Here is a 21,423-nt window from a genome sequence, read left to right on the forward strand (position 1 = left end):
CATGAGGTGCATTTTCTTGGGAAATAGCCATGCAGTAGAACTTTATAAGTGAGCTGAGATCCAGCAACCTGCAGTTTATACTGGATACAGTATACTTGGTATTTGATATTTATTGGAGATTTACTGGAAGTTGCCATTTATGTTGACTAAAATATATTCAGCACTGTTCCAGTGATAAACTCTGTTACATGCAAAAATACATGGATTGCATTACACCATAGTGGAACTTTGGGCTACCCTATTGTATTGAGAGTATTGGCGAAATTCTTGTTGGCTTTAGAGAAATGAGCCTTTTGTATGCTGTGATTATGCTACATGTTGTGAAATTCATGTTATCCATTTTTCTCATCCCATGCTTAGTTTCAGTAGAAGGTTAGCAGAGATTACAATGTTAAGGCATCTGAAAGGATCTGTTTATGATATCTTGTTTAGGGATGTGCACGGAACTAGCGACGGCTGGATTGACAGCAGGGGTTATCTTTAAGGAGCAGGGAGGGTGCTCTCCCCGCCATGTTTTCTCTGCCGGCACTGTGATTAAAAATGGTCCCGCAGGGCAGCAACATACCTCCTTGCCACCCCCGGTTCACATTGGACTGGTGCGCATGTGTGCAACTGGTGCCTGGTGCGCATGTGTGCAATGTGTGTGAGCACACTGGGCCCTTCTGGTCCGATATGCACCAGGGAGGCAAGGATGTATGCTGCCACCCCACTGGTCCATTTTAATCACAGCACCGGTGGAGGGGGTAAGATGGAGGTAACATGGCCGGGGGAGGGGGTAAGAGCACCCTCCCTGCTCCTTAAAGGTAACCCCCCACCGCCGAATCGCCTGACCTTCGAACCAGTTCAGAGGTCCGTAAAAGGGCCTCTGAACTGGTTCGTGCACATCCCTAGTCTTGTTTGGTGTGGCAAGCTGTGAATTAGCATTTTGAAGTCATAAAGCTCTGCCTTACTGGATCATCTATTGTGTACCTTGATGGCAGTAGTATTTTAGAGCTAACCTGACTAAATGTGCTTTGTTTCTGAAAACTACTATAACTGGAGTGATTCCGTTAGCCAAATTCTTCAGATGTTTATATGGATGAGAATAGCCTTCAGTGAGTCAAAGAAGTAAACAGAAATATTTTTTGTTGTCTTCATTAAGAGTCATTCATTCATTCATTCATTCATGTCAGGAGTGGTTAGTAAATATGAGCACATTTACAACCAAAAAATAAACAGCTAAGTCCAGAATTAAGAAGTGACTTTTGGCAAGTTCATGAATTACACATTAAGGTCATGCACATGACCCAAACTGCCGGCGAGGCAGAGGGCTGGTGGGGAGGCAGTCTCCTGCTTGCCTCGCCACACATGATCAAGTGGTTTTTAGAAGCTCTGCCACTCTTAAGGGATCCTCCCTCATCTGGGCATTCTTACCACCCAGCTCTGTGTGTGTGTACAAGCTGTCTGCAGCCCATTCACCCATGGCCCCAAACCAGGGGTTAAGGGTATACTCATGCCCTTAAACCAGGTGAAAGCCTTGCCGATCCCAGCCCTGGCTGCTCATGTGAACAGCCTCATTCTTTCACTGTTATGCCATTTTTGCCTGTTCAGCATTACGGCAGTACAGTGCTGGCAGTATTACTTTATACTTTCTAGATGCACAAAATTAATGGTGCAGACTTAACTATGCTAGCCTTTATGTCATGTTTCATAACATTATACCTCAAGTCTTGATTTCAAGCAACATTCAGTGACTTGGCAAACAGTGATTTAATATGATATCTCTTCTTGCTGCTTAGACCTTGTGTCAGTAAACAACATGAATTTTGGTACACAATACAGTGCTGCAATAGGGAAGTCTTTATATCAGAGATGGAAAATCTTGGATTTCTTTCTTTCTCTTGGGATAATTGGAAGATAAATTTAAGGATATCTAGAAGAGATTAAAAAAATAAACCTCAGGATATAAGTTTACATAACCATTTACCTTTAGAAAATTGTTCTGTCACCAACATATTAAGTTATATGCAAAGGTTACAAATTTCAATAAACATGCAATTTAGAAACAATAATATGGCAAATGAGCAACAACACATTCAGTATTCAGGCTTTCTTCTTGAAGAAGGCTCTCCACAAAGCCTTTTAGGGAGCATAGCCATTCTGTTACTGATTTTAGATGGGCTGAATTCCAGAATTGTAGAACTTGGCTGTAACCTCAAACTAATTCATGGTTTCAGGGTAGGGGTGGTTGGTTTTTGGTTTTTTTTTTTGGTTTTTTTTAAAGACTGCTGAGCTTCTGATGTATTCCATGTGCAACAAGAAAATGAAGGGTTAGTGGAGCACCTCCAAAATGATTGTTCATATAGAGTTTAACCTCATACCCGTTCTATTTTGGGGCCCTCCCACTTCTCTGTTAGAAATTGCTAGAAATAGAAAATTGTTAGAAATAGAAAGATAAATTGTTAGAAATAGAAAGATGCAGAATTCCATTCAAAATGTACATCCTATAGATTTATTGTTGTTTTGCTTGTGGAAACTGTACCCCAGTGATCAAGTCTGAAAAACAGGATCTCAGTAGTGTGTGAGAGTGCGGTCCATTCAGCAAAATCCATGATGCATTAAATAGAGATGTTGGCATTTGTAAGGGATGAACAAATCATAATTAATATTTCAGAAATGTTTTGCTGCTTCTAGCAAATGTGTTAAAAACAGAAGAGGCTTTAACAAGCAAGATCAGAATGCTGCTTCAGTTGCCAGCTGACATTGTTAACTTCCTTGATGCAGATAGCAGCATAGGCAGCAATTATGCCAGCGTGGTGTAGTGGTTAGGGTGCTGGACTAGGACCAGAGAGACCCGAGTTCAAATCCCCATTCGGCCATGATACTAGCTGTGTGACTCTGGGCCAGTTACTTCTCTCTCAGCCTAACCTACTTCACAGGGTTGTTGTGAGGAGAAACTCAAGTATGTAGTATACCGCTCTGGGCTCCTTGGAGGAAGAGCAGGATATAAATGTAAAAATAAATAAATAAATAAAATTATGCTAGGTCCTCATGTAACAATTGCATGAAAAACATGCAAATATATACCCACATGGGAATTTCCCATACTCCTTGTCTAGCACTTCAGCATATAACTGAATATACAGGAGGCATTACTCAAATATAGAAGGTACAATGTTTTCTGGATTCTGCACACTCTTCCCTAGAAAAGGATAATTCCCCTTGTCTTCCATATGGACTATTTGGGTGAATAATTTTGAGTTTGTGATGAGGTCATATATGACTTGTGATGATGGAGTTTTAGGAAAGCTTTTTAAAAGATTCTCCATGTGGCAGCTGCTCCATGCACCAGCCACATGATGTGGATCAGGGTTTCTCAACGTGTGGGTCCCCAGATGTTATTGGACTTCAACTCCCATAATCCCCAGCCCCAGTGGCCTTTGGTTGGGAATTATGGGAGTTGAAGTCCAATTACATCTGGGGACCCAAACGTTCAGAATCACTGATGTGGATCATTGCACTGATCCATTGTATGAAGCATTTTCATACTGTTGCCTGCTACCAACATGAGCCCTGTCCAGGCATGCTTAAACTGGAGCTTTCCCATACAGCAGGCTTTATTGCAAGGCTTTACTGCGAGTTCAAAGTTGCCCCCAAAAACCGATGTAAAAAGTGGATTTTTTTTACCCCAGATATAAATCAGGCTACACTCCAGTGTGCAGTGAAAATGCAATGCACACCTCCAGTCCCGAGGAGATGCAAACTAAAAGCTGAAAAACTTCCTGGAGATGCTTGATCATGACCGAGCACTCTGAAGCTTCCCCCCGCTCCATGCTGATGCACGCAGAAGCCCCACCCCTCCAGGGCCAGCCCAAGGATTGTTGGTGCACCAGCAAAGCTCTCCTCTGCTGTGGGTGCCAACAGTGAGGGAGGCTCGGCAGTCATGTATGAGGGACAGGGCCTTCTCAGTTGTTGCCCCCAGACTCTGGAATGCTTTCCCAGTGGCCAGCTCCTCAGTCTCCATCACAGTTTTTAGAAAGCATGTGAAATCTTGCTTTTTACCCAGGCTTTTATATGATTATTTCTATTGCTGTTGTTTTGTATTTTTTATGGTTATATTGTGCTTTTTAAAAAAATCTCTTAATCAGATCTATATTTTTATATTTTAGCTTAATAATTTAATTATGTAATTTTTATCGTCTTGTTTTTAATGTTTGTGTGAACCACCTTGAGATTGTTTTAATGAAAGGTGGTATTTAACAATGTATACATAAATAAACAAATTAAATGTTCTTTAAATAAATATTGTGCTGCTGTAAGTAGAAGCCAAACTATCTCTCGTATTTGCAACAAAAAATGGCATTTAAGTGTGTCTAATCAGAAGAGTGTGTTATTTTAGAGCAAAGGCCATTTCTGAGTTAGAATTGGTATAAAAATTAAACAGTATGTATGTATGTATTGGTTTATTTCGGCCCAAGGCCAGCATAAATACCAAAGGAAAAAGAAACAACAGGAGTAAATACATAAAATAGATAAAATACATAAAACCTAAAATACATAAAACATTAATACCTTCAGATACCATATACATAGCTAATTTTATTCAAATAGAACTGGTTAATCTGAAGTACACAACCCAGCATCTCGTGCCTCAATCATTCTAAACCGAATCTTGCTTGCCATGAATAAAAATTTTGCTACCCTCCTATAAGCATACTCTGACTTAGCAGCAACCAGGAAAAGAATCTTATCCTTGCCAGAAGGGCAATAAAATTAAACACTGATTATAATTTATAAAGCACCTTCGTCACTAGACATTGTTCAGCAATTAAGTTAAAAAGAACAAATCCTGCTGCCAGTTTACCATGTAAGAAAGATTAGGTAAGATTATTGGGGAAGGGAGAACTGGAGACAGAAATCAGAGGTTAAAGGTTTAGGAGAAAAGATGCATTTCCAGATATTATTTAAACCAAAAGAAGTACAGATAGCAGGAGACAGTGAGTTCCAGAGGAAAGTAGCAGCAAGAGAGAAAGGACAGAGGCATGAAACACAAATAACCCTAGTAAGAGGATAATGTCAGCAGAACAGAGTGAGAAAGCATATAAAGAGAGGAGAAAAGAGGAGATAGATGAGTCATGAGAATGGGGATGTGATTTTTGCTTCTCCCCTTCCCACAAAATCCCTGCTCATTTCTAGCAGTATGCCCCTGAGGGCTGCATAGCCATTAGGGACATATTTCTACAAGCGAACAGGGCTTTTGGGGAGGAATAATAAAATTGAAAGAAAAGTAGGAGCAGAATATTTAATGAAGAGAAATGAATAACCACAACAATCGTTATTTGAGAAGAAGAGAAACACAGAGCAAGACCATAAAGTAAAACAGGAATACATGGTAAAAATGGTGTTGAACACAAAAAACTGACCAGGAAAGTAATTTCCTTTGGTATCCTAATATTGTCCCTGCAGATAAGACAAATTGTACCCCAAGCCCATCCCACCAAAGTCTGTGGTAGTAAATCAGAATGGTGTCTATGTTTCATGGAATGCCTGGCTTCATTTACATGGGTCCCATTTGGACAATACTTTCTTTCCCCTTTCAAACCGACCCCCACAAAGAGGGACGTGCTGAGAGTGTGTCTGTGTTGACATCCTCCCAGCACATTCCAGTTCATGCAGACCTACCAACCTCCCCATGATAAAGGAACGTGCTGGGAGGACACCAAGATGTGGTCCAGTTGAAGATGAGAAAATGTCGTCTAAACTGGCCTATGATTAGCATTGAGATAAATTATGTAGCTGAATTGCTTGCATGATCAAGAAATGAAAGGTTTTATATGAACTGAACTTCCCTCTGTAAAACAGATTGATTTGTAGCATCCTGGTTGCCTTTTTAATCCATTTCTTGGCACCAGTTTGATTTTCATAAGACATTGTGGTTTGGAGTCCTAGTTAAATGGGTTATCACCCCTTTCATCCTGTTGTGTCACAAAAGCTTGGAGTAACTGAAGTGGCTCTTGCTAAGAGCACATGTGCACAGGAGGTTTTTCAGAAGTTGGGTTTGTGTTTGCCCTTTGGATTTGTGGTCCACATAATGCCTGTCTTCAGCTTGCCAGAACATTGTGCATATGTGCAGGATCAATGTCAGAGCAAGGTTATCCTATGATGGAGCATTCCTTTTCATAACAATGCAACCTCTGGTGCTTCTACCAGAGCAGAAGGAAGGAACATGCATGTGAAGCCTTAGTAGTGCCTCGGTAATTCCTGGGCTCACCAAGCTAGACAGGCTTAATGGAGGATCCATTATTTTTGAATTTATTTCTGAATGTATTGCCACTTTACCTGCTCAGTCACTTGAGTTCATTTTCAGGAATTAATGTTTTAAAATATTATCTCTTCTAGAAGAGTTGTAGACATCATTTTTCTACCTTTGCCCTGGTTGTGAAGCACGTAGATATGTTTACATGGAGATGTTTTGAGACATGAAACTGACCTAAGTTAAGGCTACTTGCCATACTACAATTTGCGTTCATGGAATTGAAGCCTGTAGCAATTGATCACTTCCAGAGAGCGAGAGAGAGAGAGAGTGTTAGAGAGAGAAAGTTTGGAATCCAAGGTATGGGCAGAATGTATACAGATATAAATGATCTACACAGTTATGAGCAGCATGCCAAAAGCAACGGGCTTTTTCTTCTCACATTACAATCTTGTTCACAGGAGTGGAAACGTTCGCATGAATTAAAACTGTAACATAGGAAGTGACCTTTAGTTATTTTGCACACACAAGCAGGAAGCTGTTCTGGATGAGCCTGGTTACATCTTAAAACGTTTATGCCTTAATAAAAATGTGCTGGCTACTCAACTGGCTCTGAACAGGGGCTCCTCATTTTGCCAAAATGGCTTCAAGAGGTAGATTGCACATCTGTTCCATGTTTAGCAAGGAACAAATGTTTCCAGCTGTCACATAACTGACCAGAGCAGGGAAGGGAAAGCTAAATTGGGCAGATCTTGTGACATCTGAAACTAAGCTTTAAAAACACTCTATGGGGATTTGTGGGACATTCTCAAGGCTGATTCATATGGGATAGCTTTGTACTTGGGGAAGATACTACGTACAGAACACACATGCACTGTGTCTGATGTGAACAGTTTTGTGAGTCACCAAGATAACAGTTGTTACACAGCAGCTATATAAATACAATTATTTATCATCATCATCATCATCATCATCGTTGTTATTATTAATAGTAGTAGTTTTGGCATTTGCCCCTTCAGAGTACAAATGAGTGACAATCAGGAATGGTTTGGGCCCCTTTTAGTTTATTTTAAAGGGACAAGTGTCCCCAAATACAGGCATATCAATTTTACCTCTGATGCAGCATGTGTGTATTTTTACATTCCTTCCCAACTTCAAAATTGGGTTGGGATAAAATATGGTGCATGTGTATTGCCTTCAGGATTCTATAGAAAAATCATAGGATATCTCCTTTAAGTCCTAATCCACTCACTTATCCTTTAAGAGAGGTGACACTGTGGCCCTCCAGCTGTTGTTAGCCTACAACTCCCATCACCCCCAGTCACATTGCCCTTTAGCCAGGGATGATGGGAGTTGTAGGCCAACATCTGCAGGAGGGCCACAGTTTGACAATCCTGCTTTAAGTAGTGAAAGGACATTGCGCCTTCACTGCCAAAAGGATCACAAGGTAGAAGGTAGATTGGGAATGTATTGGGGAAGGAAAGGAGAGGGGGAAAGAAATTTAAAGTCATTAATCCCCATTTCCTCCCCTTGCCCAATTATTCATAGATCTCTACTTGAAAATCTCTATCCAAAATAATAGTTGCCTTAAACTGGACAAATTCCAGGTCCAGTTCATCAGAAATATGATTCCTACAGAATGTTTAGTGCAGATACCATGCTGTAATAGTCTCTGTTGCTCTGCATGCACCTAATCCTGATTTATTGGACAGTACACTTTCTCTTCCTGGTCCCCTGATCAGCTGTTGAACATGAGAACATATTTCCTTTTCCTGACTTCATGTAGAAAGTGTCTGATGACATTGTCTGTTTGAAATGTGGCCAAGGAAATACTTTTGCACAATTATGAGAAGGTGGGGTGGCAATTTAGCTGCAGATGATAGCCTTTCAAAATCAAATTCAGCTTTTAATTTGATAAAAGAAGATCAGCCTGTTCCATCAATTTCTTATGAATAGCTCTCCTTACATGTGAGGTGCAGAAATACATGAAACCTGTCACTTTTATTTGGATTAGTGTTCTTTGCAGCAGAAGGGAAGTATTGTTGTGGTCACGTTTTCTAAACACTTGCTGTGGAACTCATCCAAGAATTATTTTGGCACCTTCTCTGAATGTTTCTTTTAGTCACCAGTGAATGGACCAGATGGGCCACTCAGACAGTTGCACGTGGTGTCTCTTCTGGTGCAAGTGGCATGCAAAGCAGAAATTAGTTGTTATGCTGAGTGGAAAGCTTCATTAATTTATTGGGCAGTACACATTTAATTGATTAGGAATGCACAGTCGAAGAGCAGAATGTATCCCTCTGGATTTGGAGATCACCGTTTAGGGTTTTGTGCTGCAAATGAATCTTTTCTCTGGCTCAGATACTGAATCCTTTTTTCTCTGAAAAGAGAAACCTTCCTAACTTCTCAGTATGTTTCCTTTTTAAGACTGAGCTTTGTGGCCCTCTTTAAAACACTGCAAAAAGTTCTAGACTCTTGATTTATATATAGGGAACACTTTTTTAAAAAAGAAAGAAAAACTTGAAATGTTTATAGTATTGTTAGTTACAACATCAACAAATGATTCATTTTACTTTATTATTTTAATCAATAATAAATAGTGGCTCCCCAGAGTAGAGAGTTTTCTGAGGTCTCTGCAGTGAAGGAAGATGCACCACCTGAAAATATGTCCTGATGATTGTGTAGCCCAGGCAAAGGAGAGATTGGTGCAAATTGCTCCCCTCCCCCACTTGCACGATAACTGCTGCAGAGCTCAGGGAACTCTCTGCAACAGGGATGCTTCTTCCCAGAATGCAGGTGCAGAATTAGCAGAGATGTCGGCCATTATTTGCATGTTATTAAAATATCCGTATCTCACCTTTCTGTCATATGAGACCATTTCTGTTTGGCCTGGTTTTCCAGGTTTTAAAACCTATTTTAAATGTTTTAATTGGTAATTGGTTTTATATTGTTTTTATAGTTTTTGATTTTACTTTGCAAAGATAAAGGTGGGGGAAATAACCCATTCAGACATGCCATTTGAGCTCCTTGGAGAAGGTATGGCCCATAAATGTGAAGTCCTTGTAAAAGTGAAGAATTTTTAAAAGCAAAACATTAAAATACATAATATAACAGCCAGCAGATTTTTAAAAAGTACCAGAGACAGGTTAGTGGATAAGACTAGCACTTTGGAAGTCAAACATGTCATAGGCTCATCAAAACAGAATGATCTTTATCTCACTTCTAAACACGATCAGGGAAGCAGGAAGGGAGGGGGCCAACCAGGTCTCTCAGGGTAAGGAGTTCCACAGACTGGGCCCCCTCCTGCATCCCCAGTAACCAAACCTCCCACGCCACACCAGTGGTACATGGAGAATAATGTTTCCTGACAGTGACCCACATTTTGCACAGCCATAGGAGAGCAGAAGAAGGGCTGCACCATCAATGAGGGGCTGCAGCGTACCTCTAACAAAGGCTTGTTCCACAGCCGTGGGGAGGGGGAGCAGGATTGGGAAGTGATTTTCACTTCTCTCCCTTCCTTCCAAAAGTCCTTTTCAATTGCACAGATAGGTCCTTGAGTGGTGTGTGATCCTCAAGCCTCCTTCCACTCTTCTATGGCTGTGCAACACATGGGCCAGTGTGACCAGACCATCTAAGCACAGAGCATTAATCTGATTGGCAGCCATACTTGGAGGTAGTTGTCAGTGATTTCAGTAGGATTTAACAGTAAGGCTGTAACCCACATAAATGTTTAAACAGGTAACAAAATAAAAATAAACTAGCTGAACCCGCACAGAGCATCTGTGCACTAGGACTTTGTTGCTCTCCTTGCACAGCCCCTGCTTTATTGCTCAGTGTCAGCCACCCACTCTCAGCTGCCCCGTCCCCACTGCTTTCTTGCCCACTCGCCCCCTCCCCACTGCTTGCTTGCCCACTTACCCCCTCCTTGCTGTTCGCTCGCCCTCCCACTGCCTATTTCCCGCCAGTCACTTGTTCGCCCACTCGCCTTTTCCCTGCTGGTCACTCACTCACCCCCCCCCTCTCTCTAACTTGCCCACTTGCCGCTACTCTCTCTCTCACTCACTTCCTACTTGCTGTCTCACTCACCGCCTTCCCATCTCTCGTTCACTCACTTGTCCCCTCCCCACCGCTTGCTTACTCACATGCCCCCTCCCCGCCACTTGCTCATTCACTCGCTGCCTCCCTGCCACTTGCTCACACTCTCGCCTCCTATCTACTCCTCTTCGCTATCTGCATATGGAATCCTCACTGTCCAATCACCACGGTGCTTCTGCTCTGTTACCTCCAATTGGTAAAGCACTATGTGGGTGGGGCTTGCCATGTACGACCCTAGCGTATTATATATATCGATAAAAAGAGCCAGTGTAGAGCACCAGAGAAGAGTACTGGGTTTTTGATTTGGGAAGTAAGAGCTCAAATCCTTCCTTTATCATGAACTCATTAGGCAGGCTTAGGCAAATCACTATCAGTCTCATTTCTCATGTACAAATTATAATTACAGTAATCTTAATAGGATTGTTGTAGGATGAAACTGGCCTAGGCTTGTAATATGCAGTGCAAATGCTTGATATTGTTTGTTATATCTGTCTTGCCTTTTAAAGCAGATCTCTGTTCAATATAATGGCCTCTTAGCCAACCATGTTTTGTTCAGTATACATCAGATTTTTATCTGCTGTGTTAATTTTGTCATGTATATCAGCTATCCATAAAATGCAACTTATTTAAAATTAATCTTGAGGGCCAAACTGCACATTATGTTAAACCTGCTATTAAGTCCGGCAGGCTCAGTAAATAGAGCCCGTTCTGCTTGCTATGGTTGTTATCTGGACTGAGGCCACCAAGTCAATGATTGAGTAAAATAGAAGCTTGTCAACCTTAGTAGTGGGCTTAATATAACGTGTAGTTTGGCCCTGAGTTTTACTCGTTTCTATGGTGAGAAGATTTTGTCATTGTCTTCAGGTGGATTATATCCCCATTTGGGGAGAAAGGCTGAGAATCCAAACTATGTTAAGTAGCTGTACTCTATATCAGGAAGGACAAAAAACTGATTGCATTCAAATTATTCTCTTATCTTCTGTTTATTCTACATATATTGTTTATTTTTCTTCTGGATTGTGTTCCTTTGCTACCAAGCTATTTACTGTGTGGGCTCCCATCTGCATTTGGAGTTCTCTACCCACAGCAGTTGCCCCATGCTTTCAGTGGGACACGTGTGCAAAGTCATGGAGCTATCTACTCCATTTATGTGAATGGGGCAGTTGCAGGATTTCCAGAGGTTGTCTGTGTGCAAATATATATCCAGCTCACACTGCTTTCATGATGCACGTTCCAGACCGTCTATACATAAAAGATTATTGGGTAATAGTTGGTACATTTTGGATAAGGTTACGTGCTCATAAAGACTTTGCTGTTAAATGGAATTGCAAAGTGTGTGACACTTTTTAAAATTTATCCTCCATGTCTTTGCAGCTGCTGTAAGCTTCCTACGATCTCTCTTAGAACCAGATCCTGCAAAGAGACCAAACATTCAACAAGCTTTAGCAAATCGTTGGCTTAATGAGAATGGAAAACCACTGAATCATGTCCCATATCCAAACAGGTAACCTACCAAATTCAGGGTGCACCAGATGTCAGTTCTGCTAACATGACAAAGTCAGATAAATAATCAGAGTTGGCCTGAGCAGAGTTTTTTTTTTAAAGTGCATTTTAAAAAGGCATCTTTTAAATTCACTATAAGCACATGATCTTTTAAATTCACTATAAGCACATGTGATGGGCAAACTCCCCTCAATTCAATTCTGATTTAGCTTTTTGTCTGCCAGCTTTCTCATAGAATTCTAAAAAAAAGGGGGGGGAAAGCATGTGTTTTGAGGCTGTTTTCTCAGCTTGTAATGTTGCTGCCTGTGGGGATGGTGCTGCACAGATGCATGATATTGTATCGCTCCCTTAGAATTTCAGTTTCCGGAGCAGCTTGGAAGTTCAGCCACTACCACCTTCCCAAAGCAAAAACACCTGGAAACAACAGAGTTTTATATTTAGCTGGCAGACAGCAACCACATAAAACATGATTGCTTTCAAATGACAGTGGACTCAAATAGGGAAGTTACTCACCAAACAAAAGGTTCATTGGTCCAATGCAGTGAACAGTCATGTAGTTCATAGCAGTCAGCAAGAGTTTCATCAAAAGTAAGGGGTGGACATTTAGAGACTTTTACACATTGCCAACAAAGCAGGTGGCTTTGTAGTTTATGCAGTTTCACAGAGCTAGGAGCTAACATTAAAGTCTCTTGGTGCATGTGCTTACAAAGTAACCATGGCTGCCTAACCACTGACAGTGCATGTGTAGAATCTCAGAGAAATGGTACTTTATCCAAGTACGACAAAATCGATAAATTTATACTTCAAAGCAAGTGATTACAAACCTTGGCAAGATTACTAAAAAACACAGGTCAGATCAGAGCATTATTTAGATCTTAAAACTTTGCAGCAGTGATGGAATTGGCTCCAGAATATAAGAACACTTACCATTTATATAACGCATTTCTAATATTCAAGGTGCTCAATTATCACAGTACTGCTGCAACTGTTGTTAGTACCACATTAGCGATGGAAAGCAGGAGGGATGCTGAGAGAATTGTGGCCTGCCTATGGCAACCTAGTGTGTTTGGGAATGCTGGGCGATTTGAACTGAGGACCTCCTGCCTCTCAGCTCACTCTCTTTGCCACCATGCTACAGCAACTCACAGTGAACATTCTCAAATATTATTTTTTCAGCAGTATGGAACAAGAAAGAAAGATTATCTAGTGGTTGGTATACTGAGGTTGCCCAGGGGGTTGCTGGGATAGGTTCCTGGATCACCGCCAGAGCTATGGAGAAATCTTGGGCATGTCACGTTGCTTGCTTTCTCTGTGCCTTTGTCCCAGCCCTGTAATGCGGGGGATGATATTGCCAACCTCAAAAAGGGTTTTGTGAGGATAAAAACCTTTAATAATTGTGAGGAGCTAGTTACTATGGTAATGAGAGTTATGTAACATATGGATAGATATTAATACAGCAGAGGAGGCTGGTACCTTTCTAAGCCTCTAGTTGAGATTTTAAACGACGGCTATAAACATTATTGTAATTACAGAGAAATTTGTGGTTGGCTGCTTCTAGCCAACAAAAGTGGTGAGTAAATGAGCCTCAGGAGGAAAATGACTGCTCTGGTAGGTGTGACTGAGGATAGAATGGATCATTGTCCAAGCATTTCTGTTCTGCTGCCTGTTCTCTGGGGCACTGCAAATGGTACTAATTCCTTACACACAAAAAGGTCCACATAGGAGAAAAACTAGATAGCATGTTTAGATGATCACACATGATGATTGCACATGCATCTATTTTCATTGAATGAACATGCATTAAACTCCCAAATATGTAATGATAAAATGTGATGATCCACATTTGGTTTTCATGTTTTTTTGGTTTTCATGTTTTTCCCCCAGTGTGGATTTGCTATCCATGTAAGAACTTATGAAGCTGCCTCATACTGTCAGACCATTGGTCTGTCTAGCTCAGTGTTGCATACATTGACTGGCAGCAGCTCTGTACTTCAGATAGAGCAGGGATGCTCAACTTTGGCCCTCCAAAGTTTATTTGTGTATGTATGTTAAACCACATGCATGCATTGACTGACATGTGATGCAGGCTTACACTGGCGTTTGTGATTGGCTCACAGAAGTAATGTAAGTTGCATTCCAGAACTGCGCACATGGCTGTTTAAGACTAGGCAAATGTTGGCCTACAATTCCCATAATCCCTGGCTATTGGCCACTATGGCTGGGGATTATGGGAGTTGTAGTTCAAAAAACTATGTTGTAGTTTATGTAGATTATGGTAGTTGTAGTTCAGCTAATTATAGTTTATGTCAGTGGAGCTCATGGGGAACTGAAGCTAGAACAAAAAACAATGACAGTGAAGCTCAGACTTTTAATGATCCAAAGAAATGAAGTCCTTTTGATTCTGATATTGTGAGCTTTGCAGCATTGTCCTTAGGGGTCTTTGTCAAATCCAGGAAACTACAAGTTCCTCTTAGTTTATACTGTTATCTGAGCAGATTATATGATATGATACTATTTGAGAGAAAATTAATTAAGACAATCAAGTCAAAATGGACCATAGACAAGTTCCTAGGAAGATAGAACATTCCCTAAGAAATTTTTCCCATCATGCTATTGCCATAGAAAACAATATAAAATATATTTAAATGCACTACTTTAGTGCCTTTATTGACCTTGCTGGTATTCTAAAGTGGAATGGAGACACAGCAGAAACATATGTAGAGAAAAAATGTTACAGAAATATATGCCCCTCCCCACACGTCAACCCACTAGTTCCCTGCGGGTTTTTATAAGCTTGTTATGAGTAGAACAGTTTTCTGAAGACAAATAACTACTGACATTTTACTGGAATGATACAAGACACAATTGCCTGTATTTTGGTATTCAGACATTTAAATACATCCCTGTATTTAAAAAATGAGAATAGCCTATGCAAATTAATATAATCTCTTTATAAATTAATTAATATTTATTCATTTATATCGATGTAAACCACTTTGGGAACTTTTGTTGAAAAGCGGTATATAAATATTCGTTGTTTATAAGTATTTGTCATATGACATATGCAGCCGTAGTCAAGCTGCCAAGCTTTGGCTGCCAAGTCCCATTAGTTTTAATGGGAGAATTAAACAGATGCTCAGTTCCCTCCCAATGAATTCCTTAATTGTCTCCAGTTAAAGCAGCGGGACCTGAAAGTGGTCTTGTGGTAGCAAACACGAATAATCTTCTTTGCTAAGCAGGATCTGCCCTGGTTTGCATCTGAATGAGAAACATGTGAGCACTGCAAGATATTCCCCATAGGGGATGTGGCTGCTCTGGGAAGAACATCTGCATGCTTGCATCCAGAAGGTTCCAAGTTCCATCCCTGGCATCTCCAGAGGGGGCTGGGAGAGACACCTGCCTGTAAACTTGGAGAAGCCACTGCCAGTCTGGTTAGACAGTACTGAGCTAGATGGACCGATGGTTTGACTCCATTTAAGGCAGCTTCCCTATACTAGATCATGCCTACAGATTTTGAACACCTCTCATTTGAAATAGCACATTGTGTAATAGATATTGGGAATAATGTTGCATAAATGGTACGAACCAAAGGTGTATCTAGGGAAAATAGCGCCTAGGGCAAGCACTGAAATTGCACCCCCCTGTCCAAACATCTGACACCCATCTTTCAGATAACTTTACCATAATATCAGCTGAAAAGTACAAGTCAAGCTCGTTAATCTTTTAATCTTTCAAAAACTATTTAGCAGTGGACGTAGCGAGACCAAAAAATGCTGGAAAACTACAAATTTCAGTATGCTGGGGCTCATGAAATACCCAAATACTATGTGGAGGTGTACTTGGAAAACTAAACAGAAGTGCCTGTCTAATTCTCTACTATGCATTGTAGCATCACTATAAGATTTTAAAATAAATAGAGAATTTGACTTTTCCCAGATACTCTGAAAATAATTAAAGGATATGCAGAGTAAACTGTGTCACTGCTTGGAACATATTCTAGAATTTTTTGTTTATTTTATTTATTTACTTTTATATCTCGCTCTTCCTCCAAGGAGCCCAGAACTACATACTTGAGTTTCTTCTCACAACAACACTGTGAAGTAGGTTAGGCTGAGAGAGAAGTGACTGGCCCAGAGTCACCCAGCTAGTTTCATGGCTGAATGGGGATTTGAACTCGATTCTCCCCGGACCTAGTCCAGCACTGAGAGAAAGAGAGCAAGAAACTCCCAGTGAGCCTTAATACTAAGGATTTCACACTGATTCAAAGACAAACTCACCATTAATAGCCATATTATTAAGACATCACATTTAACTCACTTATCACAAGAAGCAAAATAAGAGCAAATGAATACAATCCTAGCTCATAAGCTTCAGCTCAGTATTCACAAGCCCTGATTCTCTGTACATAGTGCCAATCTGAATATGTGTACAGTGATTTATATTATATTAATTTTTTTACAAAAAAAATCTTTGCCTGTAGCCCCTTTGGGGGGGCTTCCTAAAGGCCATGGGGGGGTCTGCAAAGGTTCCCCCTCCTCCCACTGGCCTCTAGGGCCTCACAGGGACCATTTGAGCATATGCAGTGGCCATTTTTTTAAAATATTTTTTTTAAAAAAAAATGGCTGCTGAAAACAAAATGGCCACCGTGCATGCTCAAATGGCCTCTGCGAGGCCTGGCATGGCCTAGGGCCTCACAGAAGCCATTTGAGCATGCATGGTGGCCATTTTGTTTTTGGAGGCTATTTTTTAATTTTTTTAAAAAAAATTAAAAATGGCACCCCCCTTCAAGTGGCGCCCAGGGCACGTGCCCTGCCTGCTCCACGCTAGATATGCCCCTAGTACGAACTCACCTCTTTTGACAACAGAGTAACAAATAAAGGTGCTGAATTACTTGAAACATCTTTGCATTTGAATATAGTATTTATGGTAGTCTTATGGTATTTCCCAAGGCTTTACTTGCACCTTTTAAGAAGATGCATTCAGTTCATTCACAATATAGTTTATAAACATTACAACCCAGCAGTGAAGAGGTTTTCTTACAAACATGCACCCCATTAAAAAGAGAAGTTTATTTGTGTATGTATGTTAAACCATATACATGCATTGGCGGACATGTGATGCAGGCTTACACTGGCGTTTGTGATTGGCTCACAGAAATAATGTAAATTGCATTCCAGAAGTGTGTGCATGACCTTTTAAGACTTTGAGCGAGTCTACTCCTGCATAAAACTACCAGCATTTCTTTGGACACCCACAACAGCATGAGCCAATCAATAGGGGTGTGCACGGAACCGCAGCGGGGTGGTTCGAAGGCAGCAGGGTTGCCTCTTTAAGAGCGGGGGAGGGTGCACCTTCCCACTACAAAGTAACCTTCCCACTACTTTCCCACCACCAGCGTCCTTTGTTTAGAAAGCTAATTGGGGTGGCAGCATACCTCCCTGCTGCCCCATTGGCCGGATATGGCCAGAAGTCCCCGACATGCCTGCTCGCATGTCACCCATGTGTGCATGTGCTGGTGTGTGCAGGCATGTCGGGGACTTCCAGCTAATGGGGCAGTAGGGAGGTACGCTGCCACCCGGAATAGCTTTCTAAACAAAGGATGCCTGTGGAGGAAAAGCTGCGGGAAGGGTAAGTGCACCCTTCCCCACTCTTAAAGAGGCACCCCCACTGCCTTTGAACTGGCAGAACCGGCGGTTCTCCGAACCAGTTCTGTGCACATCCCTGCCAGTCAATGCCAGCAATAGCCTGCGTAATATGTCAGCCACTGATTTGACAAAGTGTATGTAGAATTACTGCACCAAAAATATTCTGTGTACCGATAACATTTGTCTTTCTCTTTTGACCATAATTTTGACCTTCACAAGGTCGTCAACTTGGCTAGTATATAGTATATATCGGTGGCCTTTATTTGACATGTCTGCTGCACCTGTTTTAAGTACATAAGAACAGCCCTGCTGGATCAGGCCCAAGGCCTATCTAGTCCGCATCCTGTTTACCACAATGGCCCACCAGATGCCTGTGAGAAGCCCACAGGCAAGAGATGAGAGCACACCCTTTCTTCTTCTGTTGCGCCCCTGCAACTAGTGTAACCTGTTCCCTGCAACTAAGTTTCATTTGCATGAAACTGACGGTTGGAAAATTTAGGACCAGCAAAAGGAAGTACTTTTTAACACAGTGCATAGTTAATCTATGGGATTTTTTTCCACAAAATGTGGTGATAGCCACCAGCCTGAATGGCTTTAAAAGGGTCTTAGACAAATTCATGGAGGACAGGTCTATCAATGGCTACTACTCTGGTGTCTATGGGCCACCTCCAGCCACAGAGGCATGATGCCTCCGAGTATCAGTTGCAGGGGAACAACAGCAAGAGAGAAGGCATGCCCCCACTTCTTGCCTGTGGGCTTCCAGAGGCATCTGGTGGACTACTGTGTGAAACAGGATAATGGACTAGATAGGCCTTGGGCCTGATCCAGCTGGGCTGTTCTTATGGTTTTCAGAGGCATCTTATCTCTGAGGCGGGAGGTGGCCTATAGCCACCCTACTGATACCACCCTATTGATAGTCCTGTCCTCATGAATTTATCCAAGTCCCTTTTAAAGCCATCCAAGCTAGTGGCCATCACCACATCCCATGGCAGAGAATTCCATAGATTAATTGTGTGCAATTATTGTGTGTGCACTTTACGTGGCAAACTGCATAAATAACCTGTTCCCTTTTAACTTTATGTAGGATTCACCTGGAAGACATGAGCCAAAGTGTGCTGCTCTATATGACTGAAAAGCTTGGCTATAAGAACAGTGATGTGATCAATACTGTCCTTTCTAACAGAGCTTGCCACACTCTTGCCATCTATGTCCTACTTAATAAGAAGCTGGAGCGCTATTTGGCAGGTCTTAGAGTGAGTATGGCTTGAATAATCATTCTTCAAGTAAAGTCAAAGTTGAAATGAAAACAGTGTGCCTAAAAGCCATTTCCCAACTTTCCATCCCACTCTCCCAATATTCTATCATTTTAATATGGCAGAACCCAGGACAGGATTATGAAGATAGGGGCTCTCTGCTGAGTTCTGTAGAACTAAGGAAACAAACTGCAATCAGGACACCTTTTATCTTTAACCCTGTTTGAAGGAGTTGAAAGAAAAGCTTAGTTTAAATCTTCATGTTGCTTCAGCACCCATGACACATTTTTGAAGGGTACAATCTTTGTATTTTTCCATGCTAGAAAGGTTCCAGGAATAATGAAGAAAATGTCCTCTGTTCTCCCAAGTCCGCTTTGGGAAGTCTGAACTCATAGCAATGCTACCTTAAAGCTAGAGGAAGGTTTACTTTGGTTTATTTCCAGGATTTATACCTTGCTTTTAGTAAAAACAACAAAGCAGCTTAAGAGAGAGAAAGAGAGAGAGAGAGAGAATGAATTATGTATATGTAAAACTGCTTTGGCCTCACTCACCCACTCACTCACTCACTCATGGATTGACATGAAACTCTCAGACCAAACCACAATTTTGCAGGTAGGTGGTTCCAGACCTCACCCAGACTACCAGAAAAAATAGAAAATCTCAGAAAAATTGATTAATTTGCCAGAAAACACAGAAAATCCCCCCCCCACTGGAAAGGCATCGGGAATGATTCCTTCTGACAAACCTTGACAGTTTTCTCAGGTATTTTTTGAGAAAGAATATTTTTCAGGTATTTTTCAGACTTTCACTGAATTATGAAGCAATGAACAAGCTATATTTTTTCAGTTCACTGCATTTCAATCCATGATGGATTTGCATTAAAAAATGCTTAAGAAATTAAAAAACATGGGGGGAACGTAAGTTTTGGAGATATACAGGTGAACCTCGATATCAGGGAGAAGGGAGGATTCTATTCTCCGCTACTACCACAGATACCCAAACCATGGATAAAAGGCATTAAGTTGTTAGGAATGGGGGTGGGGGTGGGGGTGGGTAAGTTCCAGGAAGCTGGAGAAAAGGACAAAAATCAACCAAAAAGGCCCCCCCAAAGTCCCAATTCCCCAATTTGTCTGTGAAAAATCATGGGGGAAATGAGTTTTTAAATTAAAAATTAGCCCCAAAATGGCGGCCAGAAATGACCTCTGAGGTCATTTCTGGCCTGCACCAGCCTATAGATACATTGAATTAACCCCTTTTTGCTGTTTTTAAAAACACATATACTGTGGTCGGGTGTCAATTACCTGACCGCAGATATGCAAATCTGTGGATATTGAATCCACAGATAGTGAGGTTCTGCTTCAAATAGATTTTTCTAAACACACAAACTCTTTTGCACATCAATTACCAATAAGTGAAGGGACAGTGCTTGGTGATTTTGTGGTGCAGGAGGAATGCTTGCAAACTGGAAGCCCATTATGTGTGTGCGCGCTCGTGCGAGTGCATGCATGCATGCATGTGTGTATACAACAGAAAATACTAAAACCAGTTAATAAAAGCAGGAACAGGACAATTGTAGTCCATAGAGTAAAACATCATGCCACAGAATAAAAAGCTTACTTGTATTTTTTTTTTAAAGTACTTTCTGTCTAATAGCAGCCAGAGAGGGAGACAACTGGCTTTCCCTGGGGAGGGCATTCTGTAAGTAAGGTGCTGCCACTGAAAAGACCCTATCTATGGTATCTGTCAAATGAGTTTCTGTCAAGATTATTTGGAATGAATTCTAATTCTTTATCTGATAGCCACCGATCCTTTTGAGCCATATCATGGATGGCTCTTTTTCAAGTAATGAGGAAGCTTGTTGTAATCCTTCTGTCCCTTGGTAGTTTGTGTGTTTCCAGAATTAGGCTGGTCAGATACAGCTAGGAAACTGGTTTCACATAATTTCATTCTACAGAACTTGATTTAATTTAAGGTGTCTTGTTAAGTGTTTGTTTTCCCACTTAACTGTATCTGATTAGTTGCTGTTTTTCCTGAAGGGAATTCCTTTAGTGAATTATAATGGACACTGAACATTGCTTCAAGATATAGTTGTGTTGCCAGGGTGGGGGGTATTTTAATATGTTCTGTAGTTGGGTATTTATTTATAGTCATTTCTGAAGTAAAATTATTAGAAGAATTAATGAACCAAATTAACAAATAATGTAGATTTCTAGAATGAAGCAGACAGTTTGACATTTTCAGGAACAAGTTTCAACTAACATGCTCTACTTTCCCCACATATATCCCCCCCCCACTTTTTTAAAAAATCTTTCCAGAAGGCAGACGTTCCTGATAACATGTATGTGAACCAACTGTGTCGGATAGAAAAATACAAATCCAATAAGGATTCCTATGAGGTAAGATGCTAATACAGTTCTTTGGAACCAGGCACGATTTGGGCATTTCCACTACTGACAAGATTAAAATTGACAAGACTGCTTCTACAAATAATCCAAAAATAAGTCCATGCCCAGCAGACTAGTGAAGTATGACAGTGTAAGTGTAATCACTCACTCTGAAAACATGTCAGGACAACACAGTTGGTCATCTCAGTTTTGTTTTGTTTTTAATCCTATTGGCAAATCCTGAATATACCAGAAGATATACACAATTTTTTAGATTGTGAACCCTTTGGGGACAGGGATCCATCTTATTA

The 21,423-nt window shown here is 41.0% G+C and overlaps 1 protein-coding gene across 1 annotated transcript in view; it reads left to right on the forward strand.

Annotated features, from left to right (window-relative positions):
• Positions 1–21,423, forward strand: part of HUNK (hormonally up-regulated Neu-associated kinase) — a 100,864-nt gene that overhangs the window by 65,016 nt on the left and 14,425 nt on the right. The window contains exons 6-8 of the mRNA XM_053310091.1: positions 11,702–11,831; positions 18,560–18,728; positions 21,044–21,124. Of these exons, the coding sequence (XP_053166066.1) occupies positions 11,702–11,831; positions 18,560–18,728; positions 21,044–21,124 (380 nt within the window). The remainder of the gene's footprint in view (positions 1–11,701; positions 11,832–18,559; positions 18,729–21,043; positions 21,125–21,423) is intronic.

Source organism: Hemicordylus capensis, chromosome 3 (assembly GCF_027244095.1).
Source record: "Hemicordylus capensis ecotype Gifberg chromosome 3, rHemCap1.1.pri, whole genome shotgun sequence".
NCBI lineage: Eukaryota > Metazoa > Chordata > Lepidosauria > Squamata > Cordylidae > Hemicordylus > Hemicordylus capensis.